At 32.7% G+C, this 21,804-nt stretch overlaps 1 protein-coding gene across 6 annotated transcripts in view; it reads right to left on the bottom strand.

Annotated features, from left to right (window-relative positions):
- The window catches only part of kif19 (kinesin family member 19), an 89,953-nt gene that overhangs the window by 23,670 nt on the left and 44,479 nt on the right, over positions 1-21,804 (bottom strand). For all 6 annotated transcript variants that reach the window (XR_015504474.1, XR_015504473.1, XR_015504476.1 and 3 more), the window contains exons 3-5: positions 11,031-11,141; positions 10,715-10,802; positions 6,820-6,956 (exon numbers count right to left, since the gene is read on the bottom strand). Coding sequence is in view for 2 of the 6 variants with exons in the window: in XM_087276845.1 (XP_087132971.1) it covers positions 6,820-6,956; positions 10,715-10,802; positions 11,031-11,141 (336 nt within the window). In the remaining 4 variants the exon portion in view is untranslated. The remainder of the gene's footprint in view (positions 1-6,819; positions 6,957-10,714; positions 10,803-11,030; positions 11,142-21,804) is intronic.

The raw sequence follows: 21,804 nt of genomic DNA, 5'->3' as shown, positions 1-21,804 counted from the left end.
AGTGCGCAGCATGGTTCATTGTGAAAGTTATCATATGAACATGCATTCATCTCTTGACATTTTTCAGGTGAGAACCCTCAAAATGGCATTAACAAACGTGTTCAACATTAAAAGTGAATTGTTAAAATAATTTCTATTAAAACAAATGTGGATATTTCATTTCAAACGCTGTGATTACACTGTGCTCGTGTCACATGAAAATTAAAGTAGCAAAATGCTTTTCCTTCTTAGAGGTTTTGTCTTTGGGTTGGTTGTTAAATTAAGAAGTATTACATGTGAGACATGTAAATAGTATTGTCTTGTTTTCATAAATAATATGTAGAAATGAAGTGTTTTTCCAAAAAGAAAAAAAAAACAAGCAAAATAAGCTGCCAATGATAAAATAATAAAAACAAGATTATTTTGCTTACCCCAATGATGGATTATTTTGCATGTTTTAAGATAAAAACTCTCTTAATTTTTACATATTAATTCTGAAAACATTACAATATTATTTACTTGTCTGGAAATAATAACTGTCTTCCTAATTTAAGAAATTTCTAATATTTGGACTAAATAAAAGATAAAAAAAAACTCTACTTAAATGTATTCTGCTGTGTATATTTTTACCATGTTGGGAGCCCAATGTTTAAATAGTTTAATATAGTGATAATATTGCTATAATCAAGGTTTCTGCAGGTTTCATCAAGTCAAATTTAAGGCATTTTTAAAACAAAACCATTTACTGTATAGTGAAATTTTAGATTTATACAGGGTTAAATGCAAATGATTTCTGCTAATGGCTTTTAGTTGGCCCATCAAAAAAATCTAAATAATTCTAAATCTAATTGACAAAACCCTAGTTAACAAAATGATTTATAAGTTTAAAAAGATAAAAAAGCTAAATGTACAGTCTGTCCAGGTCAGTGTCCTCACTATTTATCATTTATAAAAACATAGAGAACAAATGTTATTGTAAGAAAGATAATTAAACCATATTGGTTTTATTAAAAGTTCTATTGGGACTTTTTACTGGATTATTGGTGATTTGTATGAGTGCAGGCCTAATTGGGTAGCTTTATATGAACAAAAATTAAGACCAGTTACAAATAATTTAGAACCTACAAGGCAATATTTCACTAAATTAAAAGCTTTTTAAAGCCTGATTTTATTTTTTGGAAATTTAAGACCCTGCAAACGCCCTCTTATAACATATATATGTTATAAGGGAGTTGCTATTAACGTGAATGGTAATTGGCTTTCAATTAGTGTTCGCTTTTCACTTCCAATAACACTTCCTTTGACAGTATTGTTCCGTTTCAACATGCACCAATGATTGCTGATGTAAAATAGTGAAGTGATGTTGTTTGTTAGTCTTAATTAACATCAGCATAAGACTTTGCAGAAAGTTCAGTCTATTTAATTCAAAATTATTCAGGCGATTGCCAATCATTTTACTAGACTAAACTAAATCTAATAGCTGAGAAATTATGGTAAAACTTTACAATAAGGTTGTGTTAGTTAAAGTTAGTTAATGTACACTACTGGTCAAAAGTTTGGGGTCAGTTTCATTAGTTTTTTTTTTTTTTTTTTTAAAGAAGATGATTCTGTTAATCAAGGCAGCATTTATTAAATGTAAAAAAAAAAAAAATTGTTAAAAAAAATTGTCAAATTTTAAATTACTGCTTTTTTATTGTAAGTAGTTTCAAAGGAAAATATTACTCCAGACATTATTGCTTTTATTACCATTAATAATAATAATAATAATAATAATAATGATAATGATAATAATAATAATAATAATAATAATAAATTAATTAATAAAAAATCATAAAAAATCATAATAATAATTAATTTTAGAGTGATTTCTGAAGTAATGAAGCTAAAATTTTTATCTTTAATTTTTAAATCTTTAAAATCACTAAAATAAATTATTAAATTAAATTCTAAGCTACTTTTGAACTGTTCTTTTATGGTGCAATAACATTTTATAATTTAATTTTATTGTTATGAAAACATTTAAACATCGTACTGACTCCAAAGGCTTGTAGTGTATATGAAGAGCTCAACCTCTCTGAAGTGCCATCTGCAATTTTAAATTTTGAACAATTTTGTATTCATTGTTAGTTCATGTTAACTCATGATGCATGACTAACGTTAACAAGCATGAATGTGGATGTTAATAATGCATTAGTAAAAATTGCACTATGATTAATAAATGCTGTATTAAAATTGTTCATAATTAGTCCATGTTATTAAATTCATCAACTAATGAAACCTTATTGTAAACCAAAATTATAATGGTTTAAGTCTAAAATATTTATTTTATGAAGATACATTTGATAGCTATTAACATACTGTTTTGATAACACTGTATAATGATCTATTGCTTGTCTTTGTTGAATAATAGAGAACATTAAAGTGTTGCAAAAAATCCACATTAAATTAATCACATTATTGATCAAAACATATTGTAATTTGATTATTTTCTCAGACTTTTCACCCCCAATTCAACAGCTTGTTATATTCGATCCATAATGGACAGCTTAAACTGTTATATGCAGTGTTTTCAGGATGCTAGTGGAGAGATTGAGACTGTGGGATTTCATTTTTCAGAAAATTTTCAATAAGCTTCATTCAACCCGGTTTAGAACAAGGCCACATCCTGAGCACCTACCTCAAAAGTGCTTAATTTAAGTCCGTCCCGAACGTAATATTTCATTGCTGTCACTGAGGTCACTGTGATCTGCAGTAAGCATGTGATAATTTTAGGGTCACTCTGACAGTATGAAAAGAAGCCATTGAATGATGAAGACTAGAAGACCTGCTATAGATATAGGTGGATGGAAAAAGCAAAAAAAAAAGTGGCAGAACGAACCGGGAGGTCTGAACCTAAACCACAGAAGCACAGAATAAAAAAGGCTGTCTCTAGAGGGAAGGATACCGTTGAGTGTTTGAAAGGCCCAAAGTAAATAGGAGCTTTAACGTGAAGGTGTAAGAAAAGCAGAGGACAGGAGAGCATTGTGCTGTTTACTGAAGGTTGCTCTCTCTGTGTGTGGATGGAGTGAGTTACTCATAGTTCCCAAACACCCATTTAACCTAAAGAAGTCAAACATCAACTGTATGTTCAAAAGCTTGAAAGCTAAATTAAAAGTGTGTGAGTGCATAAAGTTTTATAAGCATATTCTAAATATACAATTGAACTCTCCTGAATTATTAGTCCTTCTGTATATATTCTGTTTAAAGGAAATATATTTTTTCAACACATTTCAAGACATAATGGTTTAATAACTCATTTCTAATAACTGGTTTCTTTTATCTTTGCCATAATGACAGTACAGAATATTTTACTAGATATTTTTCAAGATTCAGCTCCAAGTGACTTTTAAAGGCTTAGCTTAAGTAGGTTAACTAGGCAGGTTAGGGTAATTAGGCAAATTACTGACTATGTTTACATGGACATCAGTAATCAAATTATTTACCTTAATCTGAATAAGACAATTTTATGATTAAGGTGTTTACATGAGTTGCTTTTTGAATGCTCCTTTCATGATCCTGTTTTACATGTTACAACACATAATTCGATTAGTATAATATATTATATTAATATAATATAATGTAATATAATATAATATAATATAATATAATATAATATAATATAATATAATATAATATATATTTTTTAATTATTCTAATCTGCTTTTATTCTAGCTGAGATAAAACAAATAGGACTTTCTCCAGAAAAAAACAAATATTATAGTAAATATTATGAAAAATTCCTTGCTCTGTTAAACATAATTTGGGAAAAAATAAATTAAAAAATAAAAATTAAAAAATTTTATTCACAGGAGGGCTACTAATTTTTACTTCAACTGTATATAATTTGTCAGAATAACAAATGTTTCACTCTACATTAAACTCTACACGTTGATATCTAGAATGCTTTGAATGGTTTCCAATGTTTCCTCATGGTTGTTTAAAGGTCCTGTGAAATAATAACAATAATAATAATAATAATAATAATAATAATAATAATAATAAATAATAATAATAATAAATAGAAGTTAGTTTTAGTCTATTAATTGTAAGTAGGGCTGAGCGATTTGGCCTAAAATAAAAATTTGGATTAATTGAACATTTTAACTATATTACAATTAATGAACGACTTTATTTATTTATTTATTTATTTATTTATTTATTTATTTATTTTTATTGACCTTATAATTTAGTGACAAGTTTTAAATATGCTCATATTTTCTTAATGAAGGGTGCATTACTTGGTTTTAAAAATAATTGAAGGAATCACACTATCTAATATTTCTGATTATTTATTGAACATCAACATTGAACAACTGAAAATAAAACACAAATTGTCTAAATAAACAGTCACTTTTTAAAACTATTTAAAATAAATAACTTGCACTTTTCGAAGAATTATTTCAGAGAATAATATATTTTCTAATTAAAATGAATAATTCTAATTAAAATGTATATTCTGTAAATATTATTTTAAACAGTGCATTTCTGGAATCTTCTGTAAACAAATATTTTATTGTAAATAACAATTTTAATGTAATAGAAAATATGCCATCTCAAGGCATATCTGACACAGCTTCCAATCATCATCAATGTAGTGCAAAGTAAAGCTCAAGAATGGGTCCATCATCCTTAAACAGAGGTCAGATGCGGCTGCAAAGTGGCCACAGAAGTATGTCAGCCTTTAAGAAAGCCTTAACAGAGCGAGGTCACGTGACTCCACACACTGTAGAGAAAGTAATCTGAAAAATTAGAACGATCATAGGTTCTAAATGTCGATTACTTTTAGATTAATCACCCAGCCCTAGTTGAAAGATTATCTATAAGCTAATGTGCTCTAAAACAGTGGCAAAAATCCACATTTACACAATATAAGACTAATCCAAAGCTTACAGTTTGTCACTTCCACCTAAACGGATCAACGATTTTTTGACATCCCCTCATACTTTAGTTTCTCCTCAAATCTTAACCAATCAAATGCTTTCTAGTACATGACATGCCCCTCCCCCTTACGACGGTTCTCATTTATTTTTCATTTGATCTTAACGCTCTCACTGGAAGAGTAAAACACTATTGGCAGTTTTTTTTAAGGGGAGGAGCTACTCTATAGCCCCTTTCACACAGTGATACCGGTAAATATATATAAAATTTCCGGAACGACTTAACCGGTAAATTCAAAAAAGCGCTGTTCACACAGGCGAGGACGTTACGGGATTTTTCCAGAAAACAGCATTCACACATCCATTCCAAAATACCGGTAAATTCTGACATCAATAACCAGAAATGAGCCCTAAATGGCAGCGCTTTTATCTGTAAACATTTGGCTACATCACAAACTCTGTAAATGGATCAGTATTGTGAACAACTTAGATGAAAACATGTAGAGAAACATTTTCGCATGTCGAGATGTTCATGATATGTGTGTGTGCTGGCGCTCACGGGCTGTTTCACCGACATCCGCAAAGCTTGAGGGTAAACTAACAACGGCTTATCATAAGCATCTTATCGATAATTATTTACACGGTTGGCATTAAGATGAACATATAAACGTTATCTAACAAATTTCTAGCAGCTAAATGTGTCTGGAAAAATATTCAAAGACTTTTATTCTCATAAACCGCTCGGACGTGAATGCGTCTGACTGTTCTGATTGGCCAAAGCAGACGTCTCACCACAGCATGTTCTAGACGTGCACACGCTCTTTCCGGTAGTCTTCCTTCTCCGTTCACACAGCACAACATTCCGGCAAATTCCAGGTAATGTTACAACTTCTCTTTCCGGAAAATAGCCAGAACGAATTTACCGTTTTTTTCAAAAAGGGCCTGTTCACACATACAGACCTTTCCGGAAAATTGCCGGTAATGTTCCGGAAAGGTCTGTATGTGTGAAAGGGGCTTATGTCCCACCCTCTCTTCATTTTTTAGTTGAGATTCTGTCAATCACTGAATTAAAAATGTATTTTTCAAAGCACTTCACAGGACTTTTAAGTCAAAAAGGCTCACTCTTTTGGTCTACATGAAACTGTGGTCTCTAGGAAGCGTTTTTATCTCCCAGGCCTCAAGTTAAACCTTCAAACTCAATAGCTGTGTGCTGTTTTTGACAGGTGATGCGTGTGCATTTGAGATCATATGTTTGAGCTGACAGCAGCACCACTTCAATTCTCTTTCCTTTTTTTTCTCTGTCCGTCTCACATTTCTCCTCCACAGCCTCGTTGCACAATTTGTCAATCAAAGTCTGTCTAGCATCATTTCTATTGTGTGTGACGCTTAAAGCTTGACAGGGTGTTATTTCTCCTTTATAAAATTTAAAGTGCTGCAATATCCGCGTTCCAACATCCCTTCTGGCCTTTTGTAGAGACCTTGAATGTTCTTTCCTATTTCTGTGTACTTGAATGGTACCGTGTGTCCTAGCCTGGACATGATAGTGGGGAATCCGAGATGCATGTATTTGTTTTGAGTAAACTTTGGACAAACCAATCACAACTCAGTGGGAGAACAAGCTTTCTAGTATCAATACGACATCAGTCTAATCAAAGATGCTGAGACAGTCGCTAATCCGACAAGATTTACCCCTCCTTCATGAAAACAGAGCTGATAAACACACAGGATTTCAGTCGCTCCTCACAAGCCTGTTGATTGTCTTATCACATAACACTTAAGCTGTTACCATTTATTTATATTTAAAACTGAAGGATTTTGCATTTGTTTTGCATGGAGGAAGAGTGACATTGGGGAAGTTAACGAGCCACAACATGAAAGTATACAAATAAAACCAAATCTATTTAGCATTTCATTAAATTCTGACCTCCAAGTAGGACATGGAGACGCTGTACTGCATGTCATCGCTGGTTTCTTCAATGGCTTTGAACAGGTCGTTTAATGTTCGAACGTAGATGCCAGGTTCTCTGTCTGTTCCCAGCATGGTGTAAGTCTTCCCACAACCTGTACACACACACAAAAATCTTTATTAACACAATAAAAAAATATCATCAATTATTTGTTTTTAGAATGCCATATAAAGTACGCAATATCTTTTAAATAAAATCAAATAAATTAAAGTAAATAATTTTGTGACCCAGTCTTATTTTGTGTTATTTTACCATCTAAAAACAATTAGATAAAATAAAACCAAAATAAAATGACCCAATATTTATTATTTCATTCATTTTCTTTTCGGCTTTATTAATCTGGGGTCGCCACAGTGAAATGAACCACAAACTTATCCAGCACATTTTTTTTTTACGCAGCGGATGCCCTTGCAGCCGCAACCCATGGGATATGACCCAATATCATACTGCTTTGTTTTAACATAAAAAATTTAATTACATTAAATTAACCCAAAAAATTCAATAAAAACATGTATGACCCAATATCATACTGCTTTATTTTACCATGTAAAACAATAAAGTCAAATATAACCAAAATAAAATAAAAGTAAAAAAAAACTGTATGACTATAATCTTAAAAAAATGTATGAATTAAAAACAAAAAATTTAATAAAATTAAATGAAAAATTTTATGACCCAATATTATACTGCTTTATTTTACCTCTAACAATAACATAATAATAATAATAATAATAATAATAATAATAATAATAATAATAATAATAATAAACATTTTGTGACCCTGTATTGTATTGCATTATTGTAACATAGGACTAAAATAAAATAATAAAAACTTTGTGACCCAATATTGTATTGCATTATATTAACATCTCAATAAAATAAAATAAAAACTTAATTTTTTTTTAATTAAATAAAAAATCTTTGTGACCCAGTATTGTATTGCATTAATTTAACATCTCAATGAAATAAAATATAATATTTAATAAACTAAATTAAAATAAATTAAATATAAATCTTTGTAACCAGTATTGTATTGCATTATTTTAACATCTCAATAATATAAAATTAAATTAAGTTAAATTAAAAATATATAAATCTTTGTAACCCAGTATTATATTGCATTATTTTAACATCTCAATTAAATAAAAATACATTAAATTAAATTAAACTAAATAAAATAAAATAAAACTATGACTTAGTAATATATTGCATTATTTTAACATCTCAATAAAATAAAATTAAATAAAATTAAATTAAACTAAATAAAATAAAAATATTTGTGACCCAGGAAAGTATTGCATTATTTTAACATTTCAATAAAATCAAATTAAATTAACTTAAAAAAATAATAAAAAAATCATAAAAAATAATAATAAAAAACTGTATTTTATTTCTTGCATTTAGAATAACATCTTCCTGAAAATTCTATAACAAGCCTACCCGCAGAAATCTGATTCATAAATCTGAAAAATGGGAAATAATAGTAGACAATTAGCATACAGTCTATGCTCATCAGCCTGACGTAAAGTAAACACAAGGCACAGGTGTGAGATGAGTCACAGTCAATGAAACATAATGTTTACAGGTAGCTTTTATCCCCGTCAGGCTGAGCTCAGATTTTGCGCCCTCTAAGCTTTATATAGCCACGGCCAGGAACAGGAACAGTCAGTAAGAGTCACTCCGAGGACAGATTAGTGCAGGCCGGTACAGACATCTGCTTTCCAGGAATGAACTGTGATTCATTTCAAAGCAGCACAACAACAGGCCTTTAATTGATTTGTTTTGATGAAATAAGATAATGCATTATTGATTGGCGTGATGAAATACAGTGAGATGAACACACATACTGAATTTATAAACAGATGCCAACATCTATAAAGCGTGGCGTGCTATAGTTGGTCTATTAGTCTTTTTGTGGAAACATTGCAGGCGACTTTGTTGACAGAACAGAAAAGAAGATCAGGATAAGGCTAATCTGTGTGCCCTAGTCGTAACTGATTGTCTGTGATTTTTACTACATTGGCCATAGGGCCACTCATCCATCCATCCATTCATCCATCCATCCATCCATCCATCCATCCATCCATCCATCCATCCATCCATCCATCCATCTAATACCATGTACTTTCCTACTGTACTGCTTTACTGTCTTGATTTACTTTACCATATAATTTATCTGCATACCTCCCTACTGTATATTCTTGGAAACGAACATACAGTTGAAGACAAACTTATTAGCCTGTAAAATTGTAAATTATTTTCAAACATTTCCAAAATTATGTTTAACAGAACAAGCTTTTATTTAAGCTTGTTAAACTTTTAAATAAGATTTTTATTATAAAATAAAATAAAATAAAATAAAATAAAATAAAATAAAATAAAATAAAATAAAATAAAATAAAATAAAATAAAATTAGCCGACGCAGTGGTGCTGGTAGGTAGTGCTGTCGCCTCACAGCAAGAAGGTCGCTGGGTCGAGCCTCGCCTCAGTTAGCGTTTCTGTGTGGAGTTTGCATGTTCTCCCTGCGTTTGCGTGGGTTTCCTCTGGGTGCTCCGGTTTCCCCCACAGTCCAAAGACATGTGGTACAGGTGAATTGGGTAGGATAAATTGTCCGTAGTGCATGTGTGAATGAGTGTGTGTGAATGAGTAAGTGTGGATGTTTCCCAGAGATGGGTTGCTACTGGAAGGGCATCCGCTGCGTAAAAACTTGCTGGATAAATTGGTGGTTCATTCCGCTGTGTCGACCCTGGATTAATAAAGGGACTAAGCTGACAAGAAAATGATTAAATTAAATTATATTAAATTAAATTAAATTAAATTAAATTAAATTAAATTAAATTAAATTAAATTAAATTAAATTACATTAAATTAAATTAAAATATTTGGGAAAACCTACTGTATAACATTTTATTTACATCATATTAACATCTGAAGAAAACAATAAAATAAAATAAAATAAAAAAAATAAATAAAATAAAATAAAATAAAATTATTTAAATAAATAAAATATAAATATTTAAGAAAAATATTTTATAACATTTCATTTTTTTTCGCATTATATTAAAATCTGAAGAAAACAATAACATTTAAAAAAATTAAATAAATTTTAAATAAATAAAATATAAATATTTGGGAAAAACTATTGTACACATCTTGGTCACTTGAGCGCCCAAATTTAACCCACAAGCAGCAAAATGAGTAAGAAACAGACGTCTTTGAATAGTTTCTTTGCTAAGGGGAAAAATCCCAGTGGAGGAATTGTCAAGTGTTGAACGATTTGCGATGATAAAAAGGTTGGGACACTGTTGTATAGCATATTATCATCTGAAGAAAACAAAACAAATCATTAAAATAAAATAAAACAATTTGATATAAAATTAAAATATTGAAAAACTGCTAACATCAATATTATCAACCCCCTTTAAGTAAATATTTTAGTTTAGTGATTTATACAGAGCAATCCACCATTGTCCAGAGACTTGCCTAATTAACCAGCAAAAATCTAACAAAATATGAATAAATAAATAAATACAAATATCATATACAATAAATCTTTTCTCTGTTAAACAGCACTTGAGAATAACTGAGGACAGAACCATTTATTAAATAAATACATTTCACAGGAGGCCTCATTAAGTCTTCATCTGTATAGACTTTTTTATTGGAAAGTTTGTTGTATAATATAAAACACTCCTGCAACATTATAAACAGAAAAAATAGCATCTGTATAACATATTTTGACCATATAAACATTCCATTTCTTCAGTAGAAAGATGTCTCTTTAAACCCTAAAAATATACTGTATAGCAAAAAAATCTCTCTACTTAGGTGAAAAAGACATCTATACTGACCTGTGGGTCCGTAGGCGAAAACAGTGGCATTGTACCCTGATATGAGTCCTTCAATCAAGCCTTTAGTGGTGTATCTGTACACCTCGTCCTAAAGAAAACACACAAAAAAAAAACACATATAACTGAGCCTTTGGAGTATTTCAGGGAAGCTTTCATTCTAACTTTTCCATTCAAACACAGATTATACATAATTTATCATAGAGTAAAAACACAAAAAAACAGACACACAAAAGTGATCTCTTTCAAAGCATCTTAACCTTGGTTGAATCATTTTGCCCGTTCAAACACACACAACACAAACACAGAACGAACTTGCCTGCGTGGCTGAATAATCGAAGGCCACGTCAAACATATAAGTCTTCTCTCTGGATCGATGAGCTCGAAGAATATCATCTGGATCCTCCATGGGGTCCATCAGCACCACCATCTGACAATGAGAAAGAGGAAAAAAATGTGAGAAGGAGTATTGCATCTGGTTTTAAACAACTTCTGTTTACATTTTTTTGTGATATCGGCTCCAAATACATTCTTGGGCAATATTTTTTGTCTGTCGGCCTGTCTGTCTGTCTGTCTATCTAGGGCGACAAGGTGGCTCAGTGGGTAGCACTGTCGCCCCACAGCAAGAAGGTCACTGGTTCAAGTCCTGGCTGGGTCAGTTGCCATTTCTATGTGGAGTTTGCATGTTCTCCCCACTTCCTCCTGGTGCTCCGGTTTCCCCCACAGGCCAAATCATACTCTATAGGTGAATTTAATAAACTAAAACTAAATAAACTAGTGTGTGTGTGTGTGTGTGTGTGTGTGTGTGTGTGTGTGTGTGTGTGAATGATTGTATATGGATGTTTCTCAGTACTGGGTCGCAGCTTTAAGGGCATCAGCTGTGTAAAACATATGCTGGATAAGTTGGCGGTTCATTCCTCTGTGGCGACATCTGACATATAAAGGGACAAAGCCGAAGGAAAATATCTATCTATCTATCTATCTATCTATCTATCTATCTATCTATCTATCTATCTATCTATCTATCTATCTATCTATCTATCTATCTATCTATCTATCTATCTATCTATCTATCTATCCATCCATCCATCCATCCATCCATCCATCCATCCATCCATCCATCCCTCCCTCCCTCCCTCCATCCATCCATCTTTACCTAATGTCATGTACTTTCCTACTGTCCTGATTTAACCCAACCCATCCATCTACATACCCCCTACTGTATATTCCCATATACAATTATACAGTTGATGACAAAATTATAAGTCCCCCCAAGTGATGTTTACCAGAGCAAGCCTTTTTTTAAATAATATTTTTATTATATTTTATTTATATATAGTAGTTTTATATTAGTATTCCGTAATAACATTTTTAATAGTTCTCTTACACACACACACACACACACACACACACACACACACACACACACACACACACACACACACACACACACACACAAACACAAAAGAGGACTTGATTTAACAAAATTAAGAGCAAGACTGTAATTTATCCCATAGGAAAATTAATAGGAACTACTTCAATCTAATGTTTTTATTATTATTATTTATACTGATTTAAAAATACAAATTATAATAAAAAAAAACATTTTAAATACAAAGAAAGAAAATACAAAATAAGTTTGGATTCACACTTGAGACATTTGTGCCTAAATGTGTCCACAAGGGAAGAGTTAAGGTCTACAGTACTCTTAAGGAAATATCTGTTAATAACCATTTTGTGATTCACAAAGTGTTTTTCATTTATTTTCGGTTGTGAATTGCATTATGGGACCTTGATCTCTGCTCTGTTGAATTTTGCTGTTGAAAAGTCAACTCTACAGTTTAACAAAGTGACTTTTATTGACAATTTAGTAGCTTGAAATAGTATAATATAAGAAATAATATGTATAGCAGTAAGATTTAAAATAACAGAAAATGTATGACAGTAATATACAATACCAACCCAGACAATACATCACTTTAAACTAATAAATATGTTAATAAAAGTAACTTTTTTAAACTTTTCAAGTTAAAAGTTGTTGGAAGAAACATCAGATCAGATAATGCAATTCAAAAGTATAAATAAACGGGGGAAATAAAAATATGAACCACAAAATACGGAAAACTGCTATATTATGGATTTTTTGTGTGTGTATAAAGTATGCTTGAGGGTTCAAATGGTCTGGTTTTATCTTTTATATATGCTCTGCATGACCTATGTCAAAAGCATTAAACCATTTTAGCCTATTCCTCTCTCCCTGACAATAGGGTTTGCTGATCATCACAGCTTGCCATCATTTCACATTAACTACACAGGCTATTTACTTTGGTTACAGTGACACAGGGTGTCCCAAAAACATCTCTGAATGGAAAAATCATAATGGGTCCACATAAAAGATATGACTAATAGAAAGAAGCAAGCACACCATGATGGAAGACTCCAAAACTAAATGAGCTTCCATTTGTGCACAACAGGCCCATTGGAAACACATGAGTAAGCCTGCTGAAACCCCTGCCAAAAAACACATTTAAACATACACTTGACTGTTTTTAGGTAAAATAAACAATGCGGAGCAATATGAGCAATTTGTTCATTTTCACAATAAATGATAATTACAGAAGAGCTGGACAATTTGACGTTTCCGCATCAATATCACGATGTGTGCAGAAGTGAGTTGGGATTATAGTTGAGCAAGGGTATAGATTTATACGGGTCACTGCAGAGTTTAACACTAATGGAGTGAAAGTTAATAATTTGCATGTTTAATTAAAAAAACAATTTAATTAAAAATTAATGCACAATTTATAAAGTTTAATGAATAATTTTATTGAATTATTTTGTACAGGAAGGCCTTTAGAGTTATTATACATTTACCAGGCACTGTTTATTTCACTTTTATCTTTGCTTTGTTATATTTATCTAAGCTTTTCATTTGTTTATTACATTTTATGCATGGTTCACTCCTCTACAGAATCATCCCAATCAATGAAAATGTGATGATACTTGAGGGAACAATTCTCTCTATTAACTAGTTGCTTATTATAATGTATTTGATTGAGATATTGGTAAGGCCAGACGGAATCTGCAGACGTTTTTTGCTATTTCTGCGGAGAATTTGGTAAAAGTCTGCTGATTTCTGTGCAATTATTTTGGGAGCATCATAACTAAAACTTAATATGTGAAATAAAAAAAAAAAAAAAAAAAAAAATATATATATATATATATATATATATATATATATATATATATATATATATATATATATATGTATATATGTATATATATATATATATATATATATATATATATATATCTTTTTAACTTTTATTTTAATGTTTAAAATGCAAATCCAATAAGAAATCAACTTATTTGGTAAATAAAGCAAGTTATGTCATATAATATATCTAGTAAAACACAGAAAATATTACTGTACAAACTGCATTGTACATAAATCATATGAACATTTTCACATTAGTAAATAATATTACTGTAATTAATTAAAAAACAGAATAATTATAGATTTACACACATATCCTCAAGTAAATAAACAATTAATGATAGGCTAAAAATCTGCGGAAAATCTGTGGAATTCTGCGCGCGCAGATTCCGGATGGGCCTAGATATTGCTTATTTGTACTTAGAGCATATTCTGCATGATCTTATTCTACATCCCTACTCAATACCTAAACTTCCTTCATAACTATTAATAAGAAGAAAATTAGAAGCTTACCGAAGCAAAAGTCTTAGTTAATGATTTGTTAATAGCAAAAATTGACTCTTCGCTAAGCCCCGCCCTCCTTAGTTACTGTTGCTATGCCTGTCAAGCTTTCGTGCCTGGCACAGCTTTATCAATGTGTATACGCCGGTGTCAGACATTGCCAGGGATTTTATTTCTTTTTTGGCGAACAGGTGATATATCCGAGAAAGCCAGAGAAAAAAGGACTGCAGTAAGCATTACATGGGTATATTCACGCCATAATAGGCAACCGAATAGAGAATAATTCAATCAAAATTGAAGCTAGCTTAGCCTAGCCGCCTCATACCCTAACCATTTAACGGCTTAGCTCATGCTCAGCAGGAGAGGTGAAATGTAAAAATAATCTAATAATATCAAATTAAACCAGGATTTCTCAATTTTTAGCCAAAAAGCCTGACGGATGAGTTGTTGTGCAATGAAATATAACGTTACTAACCGACGAGGAAACCCGCATGGACAGTGCTTTTACATAGTTCATTCATAGAAAGAGCAGCCAGAAAGGGGAAACTGATGGATTTGTGCTGAAAAGTAGAATCATTGACCCATAACAATGTGCAGTAAGTTACCTATCACTGTTATTATGCTTGTGTGCTCTTTATAAATGACTGAAAAACAGCTGCTGGTAAAGTATGTTGATCGCAAGTGCTCAGTTTGTGATCATATCTCGGTTTTGTTCTGTTGATTTGTAATTTCAAATATTTGTAGCTTGAAATAGATGGAAATATAAAGTTCAGTAAAGTTAGCAACAGATTCGCAGATTCGTTTTTGCCGGATCAATAACTCAAGTCATTATGACCTATTCGCTATTAGTATGACTAACATTACTATGGCAAAGGCTTAAACGGAGCAGTGCTCATAATATCGAGCAAAAAAGAAAAAAAAAAGAAAGAAAAAAGACAGCTGTGAAACATAACCTGCTTTGTATTTTTGTGGGAAACACAAAGATCTGTTAGATCATTTTAGATCTGTTACTCATTTAGATCTGTTTAGGGTAAGAGGTGTGTGAGTTTTTGCCATCTATCACAGTGTCAGGAATATCAAAACAAAACAAACTCCGCTCCTTTAGCGCCCCTCACACAGCTTGATCCACGCTGGCATTTTTGGGTTTTGAAAAGGGAAAGGATTCCACCATGCCGTCCAAACTTTAAGGATACCGCGTATCAGATTTGCACAATCCATATGCACTCGCTTGAAAGCTTGACAGAGCCCCTGCGTGTAGCTACAGTTGCTAAGCCACCATTGGTGGGTGGCGGTTTTTGGGTGTGGCTTAAAATGATTTCCAAATAGTGTTCAATTCAAATTGTATAGATACAGTATATTGCAATATAAACTGCAGAAAAACAAAATATCGCAATGTCATGCTTTTCTAATATAGTGCATCCCTAATTTAAAGGAACATATTATTGATGAATAAAGAATTAGTTTTTGTTCAGTTTTTTGTATAACACCAAATAAATATCACAAAACAACTTAATTGTGTCTATGATTTGTAATTAAACACATTTGCCATCAAGCATCTCCATAGAGACAATTTTTTTCTGGTGTGGTTTGTGTCTGGAAAAGCACAATTGCACAAAACAGATAAAAGTAATGTAAAATCCGGCTACTACTATACTGTTGAAAAGCATTTTTCTCTAACATTTGCTATTGAAAACACTATTGATTGGGTTTAGGGAAGGGTTTAAATCAGTGGTTTGCTGGGTGATCTGTGACCTCATGGATGTGTACAAGAAAGATCTGTATCTGAAACGTACAACAAAACATACCAAAAGTAACATATTTCAAATTTGCAAAAATGTAGACAGCTCCCTCTAATGAATTTGTCATCAGAAACGTGCAATGAAAGATCCCCAGAGCAATGTATTTTATATACGTTTTTTTTTTTTTAATTAGGCTGAGGAATGTATTTTCAGTGAGCTTGGGTTTTTTACATCTACTCTGGAGGTCAGTGGTATTCAAATGAGTCCATAGGCAGCTCTGATGGTTCAAATATAACCACAAGGCTGAATCATGCTGGATAAAGAGTGCTATAGAGAGTGCCAAGCGAACATTCAAGTCAGAAAACACACCCCGATTATCTAACGACCTATTCAAATACACAAACACGTCGTTCTCTTTGAAGCCTTTTGATTGAAATGCAGCAGAGGAGATCTGACTTTTAAAAGAGGACAATTATAGAGCTCTATAATGCAAACAATAAGATGAAGGAGAAAAGATTGGGTGAGGACACAAACGACAGAGACATAGAGGTGGAAAAAGATGACAAAAATACTTAACTTATTGCAGTTGTCCAATCGAATGGATGAAATGTACTGTCATTTATTTGTTATGCATGGTTATTAAATGGAACAAGACAGAACGAGGCAGAAAAGCACTAATAATTAAAAGTTTACAGTCTGTAAGTTTATTTATAAAGTTTATTTATATTTTTTGCTAATTGCATGGCAAAAAAATGTATCAGTTTTATGAAGCAAATGTTTCAAACATTGATAACTGGTAAGTTTATTGAGCATTATGTTAGCATAACAATTCCTAAGTGATAATAAGATACTGTAACCAGGAATAATCATGCTGAAAATTCTGATTTAGTAGACATAAATTACAATCAAAATACAGTTTTTCTCAGTGGCTTTGGTGCATTTCTCACAAAACTATTTACATTTGCACAACAGTGAATGCATTTCTCAAACCAATTAGTGCAAACTGCAAAACCTAATTGATAACCTGCAAAAGCGTGTCACTTGCTCAAAATGGAGAGCTCATTCCTCAAAAGCAAGTATTCATGTCAATGAAAGTGTCAGTGTCTTCAAGATAAAAAGTCCTGACACCATTGTTTATGAACAAGATGGTCAAAAGACTTTGTCATGTTTCCATTTTGACGGTTTACTTTATTTTTTTCCAATGCAAAAAAGTCAGATTTTGGTGACACTTTCTGAAAATGCTCAAGACAGCGGTATATTATTTGCACAGCCATTTGAAAACTACAGTAAAGTTAGACATCACTGCATTTAGTGAGATATCTGAGTACAAGACACTGAATATGTATGTTTCACACTTTTTCTGCATTTGCTCTTTAATTTACAGTTAAATTCTAATTTATTTAACTGTAAACAATATTGTAGTATTGGAACTGAATCTACAAAATACACAGGTCTGTAAATCATTCATGAAATTGTTCAATTAAAAAGATATTTTGCGGGGGAAAAAAGGTTTAAAAATTGTTATAAAATTATTATAACAGATTTCGACAACTAGTTCAACATTTCTGTATGTAATAATGATTCAGCATTCACAAGTTTATTTAATTTTGACTGACATGACATAAGCAAATGATAACATTATAAAACAGCAGAGAGTTGTATGAAACCAACTGTTGCATGCCAAAAAGCATTGGCAGTTTGTTGGAAGGAATGAAAAGCTGCTACTATGATGACATAGTACAAGACATGCACTATAGGTGAACTGGATTAAATAAATTGGCAGTAGTGTATGAGTGTTTGTCAATGTGAGTGTTTCCCAGAACTGGGTTGCAGCTGGAAGTGCATGCGCTGCGCAAAACATATGCCAAAATAGTTGGCGGTTCATTCCAATGTGGTGACCCCTGATTAATATGGGACTAAGCCGAAGGAAAATGAATGAATGAATGAATGAAAGCATAATCATAATATTTAACAATATTTACATTTACAGCATTTTTCCATCAATAAAAATCTCAAAAAATGCCGGGGTAATTTAACCTTGGACAAAACCCAACAGTTAGGTTAAATAATGTCATTTAAAAGACACCTATTTTACCCCCTTTTCAAGATTTAAGATAGATCTTTTGTGTCTCCAGAATGTGTCTGTAAAGTTTCAGCTCAAAACACTCGTCAGATTATTTAGTATACCTTTCAGAATATTTTACATTTCTGCTTTAAACACAATGCAGTTGTTTTTGTTTGTGCCTTTAATGGTAGATCTCTGCCCACTGTGCCTGTCAGAGTGTGCCTCAATCTCCACCTCGGCTGCGTCAGATAAACTGCACAGTGACAGACATGAAGGAAGCAGATCTCACGTAAAGTTTGTGAGAAACACTTCAGTAAAAACTTTCCCAATGAGTATTTTATGTATTTGTTATGGCGTTAACTGAAGCCTTACTGCAACGATGAGTCAAACACAATGCCATTACAGAGATCAGGCACACAGCGGACACAGACACAGCGCACGCTCTTAACTTTGCACTGTTTTTGCACGGCAAATGTGACAGGATATGGGTTAATATCCACTGCTGTATGGATATCTGTTATGTTAATGTACCAAATAAACCTAATTTAATGTTCACAAACCAAGATTGAAGCGTCTTCTTCTATAATTGCACTGACATGCGGCTGTGGTGATAGAGACAGTAAAATAGCTGTAACTCATTACAAACATGCATTGTTTTAAAAACATTTTAAACTTATTGATCTTACTTGATCACATTTGATGAAGATTGATGATCACAATGAGATGAACATATCTTTTAATCCCGGTTGCTTTGTGTACGTCCTGTCTTGTTGTTATGATCATACACAATATTACTGAGACATCTTAATACATGGCTGTCAATCAATTCAGTGAGTGGGAAAACCGCACTCCTACGTCACGTGGTGGAGGCCCTCAAAATGGGAGGGATTTGGATCCTATTTTAATGTCAGGAAATTAAAAAAGGAGACTGTGTTTATATCACTCCTGTGATACACTATACTTACACAGTTCTGTCCAAAAAGCTTACAAAAGATGATTTTCGTCATTGGTGCCCTTTAAATGTAATAAAATGATCCTATTTTTGGATTTTTCGTTACCCAGCATGTCTTTTAGAGTAAAGAAACCTTTTTGAGCATAAGAGACTTTAAACAAAACAAAACAAACACATTTTATTTACCAAAGCTAAAAGATATTTACCAAAGCGAAAATAACATGCTTCAAAAGTCTTAAATAATAATAAATAATAAATATGAATATTAAATAAGTGAAAATAAATGAATAAAAATGTATACATGAAGTTTAGTATTTAATATAATTTTTTTTTTAAATGGCATTATCATGTGACAAAAGAATGAGTACAGTCTTTATGTAAGCAATTGAACTCTTTACAGCCATGATAAGACCATTGTCACATCATCTCCTGTGTCCGACTACAGCTTCACATGAGAACTTACAGTAGGTGTACAGTACCACCCTTTATCAAGAGCAGGGACCATTTCGGGTGAGTGGAACATGATCAGTGACCCAATACTGATTACAGTGCGTCATTCTCTCGTGCCACGTAAACTATACTGGCACTGGTATCTTAAGAACATTAAGACTGGCCAAACTGCCACTCTACAGCTGTCACAGTGTGCACGCTAAGATAACATAAACTCATGCACCGTATGGCTCAAAGCACTCATCGTAAACAAAACCCTCATAAACAACCACAAGGTAAAGGTACATCAACATATCGTGTGTGCTTTATTAGATGTTTCCAAGAAGGTTGTGTGTAATGAAGGCCTACAGTCGTTACTAGGGTTGTGTATTGTTGTGTTTGTGTGTGTGATATTGGTGAGAAAACGATTCTTTTAAAATGGTAGCACTGCCACAACTAATACTTAGAAAAAGATTCATAAAATGATCTTGGATGACATTAAAGCAGGGGTGTCCAAACTCTACAGATTTTAGCTCCAACTTGCCTTAAAACTCCTCCGCGGATGTTTCTAGAAAGCCTAGTAAAAGCTTGATTAGCTAGCCCGGGAGTGTCTGATTGGGGTTGTAACTAAACTTTGCAGGACACTGGCCCTCCACGGCTGAGTTTGAGCACCCCTGCATTAAAGCAGCACAGGCTCATTGCGAAAATGTGCCCAGGGCTATATTTTCTGAAACTGGGAAATATGTGCTCATGGGTACATATGGCTGGATTTTGTGTGTAAATTAAATAATCCAGGGTGATACCGATGACTGCTAACCTCCGAATGTTTGTTCGGTAGCTTGCCACCTATGACACCATATTTGGAATGTGGATCAGACAGGATGAGACCAGGATTTGAGTCTGGAGGAGGACGATTAAAGAAACCAGGTAAAACAAAACCCCAAACGCAGAGTGAAACTCTGTTTTCTCTCATGGATACGCATGACAAGAATGTTGTGATTGGCAGAAATATACAAAGTGGCCCCTGATGGATTTACGAGAAATAACATGGATAAGAAAACATGCCCCAGTAAGGTATTTGAGATTGTCAAAAATGTACACAGCGCCCTCTAGTGGATTTGTGAAAACAACACTGCAAGCACATGTAGCCCCGGCCACATCTCTTCAATGAGTCTGATTGCTTTAAACAATTAGGTTTTGTTATATATACAATTATCACTATACTTCTCCAGTTGATTTGTCTTAATAAGAACAAGTATTATAACTTTTGGCAGGACGGTGGCGCAGTGGGTCACCTCACAGCAAGAAAGTCGCTAGTTCGAGCCCCGGGTTGGTCAGCTGACATTTCTGTGTGGAGTTTGCATGTTCTCCCCTTGTTTGCGTGGATTTCCTCCGGGTGCTCCGGTTCCCCCACAATCCAAAGACACGCGCTGTAGGTAAACTGAATAAAATTAGCTGTAGTGCTTGTGAGTTTGTGCAAGAGTGCGTGGTTGGTTCCCAGTGTCGAGTTGTAGCTGGAGGGACATCCACTGAGTAAAACATGTGCTGGATAAGTTGGCGGTTCATTACACTGTGGCGACCCCTGACTAATAAAGGGACTAAGCTGAAAAGAAAATGAATGAATGAATTATAACTTTTCTATAAATGTTATGTGAAATGAGACTTTACTGAATTATGCATGCTAAACTGCTTATATATCTAGCACAAAAAAATGAACATTCAAAATTATTTTTCCATTAGATTACAGTTAACTTGGTTAACTGATTTACAAATGTAGTGTATTGATTTCTTAACAAAAAGTAGTCTTTTCCAGTAATTTTCTATGCCCTTGTTATCATTCAACACCTCAGTCTTTTAATTGGCTCCAAAATTTGCATTTTCGTCAGTTCCAACAACATTCCAGTTATACAAGTCCCCCAACACTACCACGTCACACACTTGCAGACACACAGCTACGATTCCATCCACCTATTTTAGGGGGTTGTATTAACCCAATGTTGGGTCAAATATAGGCAAACTCTTGATGTCCTTTGAAACCTTAAAGGAAAGATATAAAATTCCTCAGTCTCATTTTTTTAAGTATCTTCAGATCCGTAATTTTATAAGATCTAAAAATCATTCATATCAGTGCCCGACCCTAAGTAGTTTAGAAGAAATTGCAGTTAAAGATCACAATGCCAAATACAAAAT

Source organism: Danio rerio, chromosome 12 (assembly GCF_052040795.2).
Source record: "Danio rerio strain M-AB ecotype USA chromosome 12, GRCz13ab, whole genome shotgun sequence".
Lineage (NCBI taxonomy): Eukaryota > Metazoa > Chordata > Actinopteri > Cypriniformes > Danionidae > Danio > Danio rerio.
Note: the sequence above shows the minus strand (reverse complement) of the source record. Positions and strands in the feature narration are given on the sequence as shown.